Raw genomic sequence first — 6,627 nt, 5'->3', positions numbered from 1 at the left:
GGATGCAGACGGCTCTATCTTCGGACCTGTAATGCTGGCGCGTGGCAGCCCCTCCAAGACCCTTGGATACACCCAGGGATTGCCTCCGAGAGCGGCACTCGTTGTTGTTGGTCGAGGCGGCCGCTAGGCGGCGCGGCGAGCCCAGCTCGTTCCGGAAGAGAGCGGGCCCGGTCCATCGGTCTGCTCGGCGCTCGGCAGCTCTGGCCTGCTGAAGGCGGACGGGGGGCGGGGCCGTCATGTAAGGGCGGGGCCTCGGCCAGGGCGCCGGACCGTCGAGCAACCTAGACGACGGCCCGGGGGCGGGGCCTGCGCGCGGGGGCGGGGCCTGCGGGCGCAGAAGGCGACCGCGCAGCGCGCCTGAGCGGGCCGGGGTCATGAGTGCCTCCCGGCCCCAGTTCAGCATCGATGACGCCTTCGAGCTGTCCCTGGAGGACACGGGCCCTGGGCTCGAGCCCAGCGGGGTCGCCCGCTTCGGGCCGCTGCATTTCGAGCGCCGGGCCCGGTTCGAGGTGGCCGACGAGGACAAGCAGTCCCGGCTGCGCTACCAGGTGAACCGCCCGGCCCACCTCACCCCACCCTCGCCCGAGTCTGGACGGACCCCAGGCGGGACCCTGGAGAACCGCGACTCGGCCGGAGCGGGAGACCGCCCCCGGGAGGTGGCCACTGATCCAAATCCCTGCCCAGACCCTCTCAGCTCTGATTTCAGTCCCCAGCACCTAGGAGCTCGCCCCCACCCCAGCTGGAGACCCCAACCTTGAGTCCCCATCTATCCTGGCTACTGACCCTCCCTCTCCTTACCCCACAGGGATGGGGAGCTCTTCTGTACTTGAACCAAACTTTGTCCATACTCAAAAGCAGCCCCGAGAGCCCCAGGCCAGATAATCCAACGGGAACCAGCACCCCCTTTTCTGTTCTGGAAGTCCCCACCCCATCCTTTTCTCCAGAGCTGAAGGCCCTGACTCACATGATGAGTGAGTCCTTGCCCGTACCATGGCTCCCACTAAACTGGAAATCCCCCTTTTTCCAGAGGACCTCCACCATCTCTAGACTCCTTGTCTTGGGAGCCTGAACAAGATTCCTGTGCCCCAAACCTTGAAACGATTGGCCTGCCCTTCTCTGGCCTCCCAAATCCAGGGCCTCCATACTGGGCCCCCGAAATACCATCCTGACACCTCCACCCTGACTCCCAAAGCTTGGGAGATCTCCTGGCCCCTGCTGGCTCGTCCCTGCCAAAGCCCCCAGCACATACTCCTACCTGGGTTTCAGTTTCTATGAATCACCAAACCCGTTCTGCTGGGAGGGCGGAGGGAGCAGCTGTCAAGCGGCCAGGCAAACAGCTGTGTGGGCTGCCTTTCTTCCTCTCCACCAGAGGGGAGTGAGGAAGGGCCTGAGCCCAGTATCCCCTCTGAGCTCTGTGTTCTGGGATAGAACCTGGAGAACGACGAGGATGGAGCCCAGGCCTCTCCGGAGCCGGATGGGGGAGTCAGCAGCAGGTCAGGGCCAGGTGGGGACCCACCCCGTACTCCTAGCCCCATGCTTCTGGCTCCCGTGCCCAGGCGCTGCTCAGTCGTCCACCTCACCTCACTCAGCTGTATCACGTCCTGTCCTAAAGAGACCCCTACGTGGGGTCCCTGTCCTGCAGCCTCCCCTAGTGCCAACCCCACCCGCCCACCTCACCAGGCTCTTTATCCTGCAGAAACCCCCGGCCTGGGCTGCCCCTGCCTTCTCACAGGTGGCTTGTCCTGCAGAAACCCCCAGCCCTTGAATTCCTCTTCACCCTGGTCCTCTGTCAGTGTCCCCTCTCCTGTAGGAACACCCAGCCCCAGTCTCCACACCATGCCCCACGTCATGATTCCTGTCCCAAAGGGTCCCTTTCCTCACCTCCCTTGTCCCCTCACTGGGCCCACTCGTCCTGCAGGGATTCTGGCCAAACATCCATCCGCAGCTCCCAGTGGTCCTTTAGCAGCATCAGCAGCAGCACTCAGCGCTCCTACAATGCGTGCTGCAGGTGAGACTCTGCCCTGATCCCACCACCGGTGGCCCCTGCCCCCACACAGGCAGCCCCAGCTACTCCCCCGCTGTCCCTGTCCTCTGGGCGGGGGAGGGTGCCCACGGGAGGAGGTGGGCCTCCTGTCACGCGTCCACACTCTTCCTGCTCTGCTGCCATCCAGCTGGACTCAACACCCTTTGATCCAGAAGAACCACCGGGTAGTGCTGGCCTCCTTCCTGCTTCTCCTGCTGGGGCTGGGTGAGTGCCCTGCCTACCCCCATCAGGGCTCCACCCTCCTTTTGCTCAGGTTCTGCACCCCTCGTGAACCACCCAGCACCCTGAGGAGGCAGCTGGCTGGCATGACCCCACCCCCATTTTACAGATGAGGAAGCTGAGGCCTTGGGAGGGGCAGGTGCAGCCTCCTGGTCACAGAGCCAAAAAATCACACATAGTTGAAAATGGAACCTGGTTCCATGCTCCAAACTTTTCCTTATTTTTTTTTTTTCAGTCTGTTTAATCCATTAGGGAAGAGAAAGTAACAGCTACTATTTATTCTGTGTCTACTTTGAACCAGGTGCAGAGCAGGCTTCCTTACCGAGGTCACACAGCAAGTGAGAGGTGGGGCCACTACTCAGAACCTAAATGTAGGGGCAGGTGAGCAGGGATACGCCCGGCCCAGTGGCCAGGACTGCAGAGTACCCTGCCAGCCCGAGCCACAGGGTACCTGTCAGTTCCCTTCCTCTGGAGTCTGAGAGCTGACAAGGACCTCTCCCCCGCACCCATTATTCAGATGGGGAAACTGAGGCCCCGAGCAGAGAGAAACCAGAGCCAGATGTTTTCTGACTCCTTTTCTCATTCTGTGGGGCTGAGGAATCAGGGTCCCCCTGAAAGAGTCTAGGGTTGGGATCAAGAGGAGCCCGTAACATGGGCCCCACTGTGGCAGCCGCTCTCCGTCCTCCAGGAAGGTCAGAGCCCCCTAGCAGGAAAGCTGAGCAGCATCCTTGCTTCAGTTCTGGGTGTGTGTGCAGGGGAGGGAGCTGCCACCTTCCCAACACTTGGAGTCACACTGGCAACCTGCCTTACCTCATTTTATCCTCATCACCCGACGGGGCAAACATTATTACTCTCCCAATTCAAAAATAAGGACACAGGTGAAAGGTCACAGCTGGGAGGTAGATGAGCTGGGATTTAAACCCACATCAGTGACATTGCCAGGCCTGTGGGCTGCCACAACCCATAAATTAGGAAGAGGAATTAGAAAAAGATGCCTCTTCTGAGTGGGCAGAGCCCACAGCCATGAGCCAGGATACTGAGAGTGAGTTTCAGCCGCCATCTCATCCTTTTTGAGGTGTTCTGTGCAGGACACAAGCCACACAGCAGTCCATGGTGGTCCTGCAAGCCTCTGTGCTGTACCCCACAATCTTCAGGGCTGCAGAGCCCAGCTCCCCATTTCCCCGCCCATCCCATCCTAAAACTGGGGACCCAGGACTCTCAGCATCTGAAAAATTGATCCAGCCGTGACCTCAGCGTCCCCAGTGCCCACTGTCATTAACCAAAGTCCACATCCCTCTCCAAGCCTGGACTCTGCCTCTCCAGTCTCCCCAAAAGCTGGAAGTTCCTAGAAAGTTCCTCCAGACTCTGGGCCTTTGCCAGCCTGTTTCCCCGTCTGGAACACTGTTCTCCCTTTCTGCCTGTGGGATGCCCAGAACAAAGCCTCTGAAGTCAGATGACCTCCACCTTCCCAATATAGCCAGGGACAAGTTACTCCTCCCCCTCCCCAAACTCTGTGCCTCAGTTTCCTCTTCTTCACAGTGGGGATGATAATACCTATTCAATCAAGGTGATAATTAAATAAGGCACTGCATGTAACGCGCTTAGCCCAGTGCCTGCTAGCACCTGGTAAAAGGTGACTAAGTGGTGACTGCTCCTGCTGCTACTACCCTTGCTCAGCTTAGATGCCACTGCCTCCAAGGAGCCCTCTCTGATTCCCCAGGCTCCTGAGCTGCCTGATCACAGGAGTTTGGAGGTTCTTGTTGGTTGCTCCACTCTGGAAGGGCCTGGAGGCAGAGACCTCATCTGCCGTTCCCGGTGGGATTCCCAGTACCAGGCACTTAGCAGTTGAACTCCGTTAAGTGTTTGCTGACTGACTAAAGGAGCCACACCAAGGAGCAGACAAAAATGTCCTTTCACGGACATTTCCCAGGGCCTTCCAGGTGTCCTGCCCTGAAAACACAGAGCTTGGTGAGCTTCCCCTGGAGGGTCTCTACCCAGGGGGCCTTCAGCTTAGGTGGGGGACACCATTCCTCAGACCTAAGCCACGTGGGAGATCGCGGGTGGAGGTCCCCACCCTGCCACCAGCTTCTGCCTCCTGCGGCGCCTCCCTCACCCTCGCGGCTCCATTTGTGTGCAGTGCTGATCCTGACCGGCGTGGGACTGGAGGTGGCCCCCTCGCCAGGTGAGCGGCCCCTCCGACCCCCGCAGGCAGCGCTCACTCCCCTCTTGTACCCAGGGGTCCTTGGCAAGCCCTTCCACTTCCTCCAGCGGTCAGCACCCTCCCGGCAGGAAACACCCCCTTTGACCTCGGAGAGGGAGACTTGCCCAGGCACTGAGCCCGCCTGGGAGCTTCCCTGCCCTGACCGGACCCCTCCTCCCCTCCCGCAGGTGTCTCCAGCGCCATCTTCTTCGTGCCGGGCTTCCTGTTGCTGGTCCCAGGAGGTGCGAGTGGGCGGTGAGCGAGGGCGGGATGTGGGCGTGGCGTGGCGGGGCCCTGGGCAGGCAGTGGGCGGGGTCCGGCACTGACAGACCCCGCCCTGCAGTCTACCACGTGATCTTCATCTACTGCGCCGTCAAGGGTCACCGGGGCTTCCAGTTCTTCTACCTGCCCTACTTCGAGAAGTGAGCAACCGGAGGTAGACGGCGGGATCCAGCGTCAGCGCCGAGAGGCCCCAGTGTGTGCGGCCTCCTCGCATCCCTAGAGGGGCACTCCCGGGGTCCGCGCCCGGCTTCGGGTCCCTCATCTCAAGGGAAAAGCCCCGCCGGGACCCTCAAGCCCCCTAGTCCTCTCGGGAGTTTGCTCAGGAAGTTTGGGGCGTGTGGGTCTTGGGCCACTACCCAAGTGAGCATGTGAGCCTGGGAAAGTCGCCCCTTCCCTCTCTGTGCCTTAACTTATTCTCAGGCCCTGGGGTTGCTGGGTTGGTGATGTTTTGTGCTAATAAAAGCGGTGCTTAATTTCAGCCCACAGTTGGCTTTTTACTTGCCACCGGCCACCAGGCTGGCCACAGCCCCCTCCTAGAAAGGCCAAGAGAAGGACTGACCATGGGGCTGAAGGGCTCTGGGACTGTTCCTCCCTATGGTACACATACAGCCCTGACGCTCCAAGACTTGCCCAAGGTCACACAGCTCATTAGCAGCAGACCTGGGCCTGAGCTCTTCTGCCCTGCAAGCCCGGAGAAGGCTCTCCCCGCCCTTAGCTGAGTCAGTCCTGCTGGGTCTCCAGTCAGAGGGCAGCACTGGTGCCTTCCCACCCCCCAGCCCTGGCCAGGGGCAATCTGGTGACGCAGGCCTGGGGCCTGGAGGCTGGTATCCTGGTTCCAGCCTGGCTCTGGGGCCCTGGGCTGCCACAGCCAGCTCCGAATGTGGGCCACCGGGAGGCAGCCGCCCAGACTCCTCCACCCACTGCCCTACTTCCCAGGCCCAGGGGTTGGGAAAAGCAGGGGCAAAGGACATAGGAAGCGGGGCCTGTGTGACAGAAAGCCTCAATGATCAAAGACTCTTCGAATCACAGAACATTGGAAACAGACCGCGGCAGAATTTTGGAAGGACCGAGCATCTCCGAATCTCAATAACCAGGAAACAATCTTTGAGTATCCCGAAATCTGAGATCATAATAGCTGCCATTTATCAGACTCTTAGAAGGCACCAGGTTGTGTGCTAAGCACTTTACACAGGTTATTTCTGGTCATCCTCCAAGAAAACCGAGGCCCAGAGAGACTGGGTCAGCCAAGGGCAGAGTTAGGAACATAACCCAGGGCTTCTGTGACTTGAGCAGGAGGGGTGTCAGCAAGCCGGTATGGTCCCCAGCTAACCAACTGGCCGAATGAGTGTGGGCCAAGGAGACCCTGTTCGTATTCTTACGTGTTCACAGTCTTCAACCCCTAGTAAAACGTGAGGGCCACTAAGATGGTACTCGGTCTGACGTGGCCTCTACTGTGTCTGCAGCAGCCAGGACAGTACCTTTCGATTTCTGTGATTTTGTTGAATGAACACCAAGGCCCCTGCTGTCACACCTGATCTGGCCAACCCAGACTTCCCACTCTCAGCCACCAGTCAAGGCACTTTGAGGGGCACCAGTTAGATGCAGGAACTCCTAAACAAGTGATTCTCACGTTAGCTGGAGTTAAAGGACCAGTTTTCATTTCGAATGTATTATGGACCAATGCTTTAGTAAGATAAAAGCCCACAGTTGTATTACCAGACTAATCAGACAGAAAATTACATTTCAATAGATAGAACAAACACGGTAAAAAAAAAAAAAAAGTTATAAAAACCATTCATTGAAAGTGGGCAAATGAGCAATTAACGTAGAGTTGTTGCCATGCTCATCATTTTTTGTCACTTCACAGTCTTAAGTGATTCTC

At 58.7% G+C, this 6,627-nt stretch overlaps 1 protein-coding gene across 5 annotated transcripts; it reads left to right on the top strand.

The window, feature by feature from the left end:
* Nucleotides 1–297: 297 nt before the first annotated feature.
* TMEM134 (transmembrane protein 134) lies at nucleotides 298–5,223 on the top strand. Of its 5 annotated transcripts, none has more exons than XM_061407177.1 (7): nucleotides 299–548; nucleotides 1,429–1,493; nucleotides 1,919–2,008; nucleotides 2,172–2,248; nucleotides 4,194–4,445; nucleotides 4,652–4,705; nucleotides 4,807–5,223. In XM_061407177.1, the coding sequence occupies exons 1-7, from the start codon at nucleotides 375–377 to the stop codon at nucleotides 4,887–4,889; spliced, it is 795 nt and encodes a 264-aa protein (XP_061263161.1). In that variant the 5' UTR covers nucleotides 299–374; the 3' UTR covers nucleotides 4,890–5,223. The 5 variants fall into 5 exon arrangements, with proteins under 5 accessions (XP_061263165.1, XP_061263161.1, XP_061263164.1 ...); XM_061407178.1 differs by having other exon boundaries at nucleotides 300–548; nucleotides 4,299–4,445; XM_061407179.1 differs by having other exon boundaries at nucleotides 301–548; nucleotides 4,401–4,445.
* The last annotated feature ends 1,404 nt before the right edge of the window (nucleotides 5,224–6,627 follow it).

The sequence above is a fragment of the Bos javanicus genome, chromosome 29, assembly GCF_032452875.1.
Source record: "Bos javanicus breed banteng chromosome 29, ARS-OSU_banteng_1.0, whole genome shotgun sequence".
In the NCBI taxonomy this organism is placed as follows: domain Eukaryota; kingdom Metazoa; phylum Chordata; class Mammalia; order Artiodactyla; family Bovidae; genus Bos; species Bos javanicus.
The sequence above is the reverse complement of the archived record's forward strand: the minus strand, read 5'-3'. Positions and strand labels throughout refer to the sequence as shown.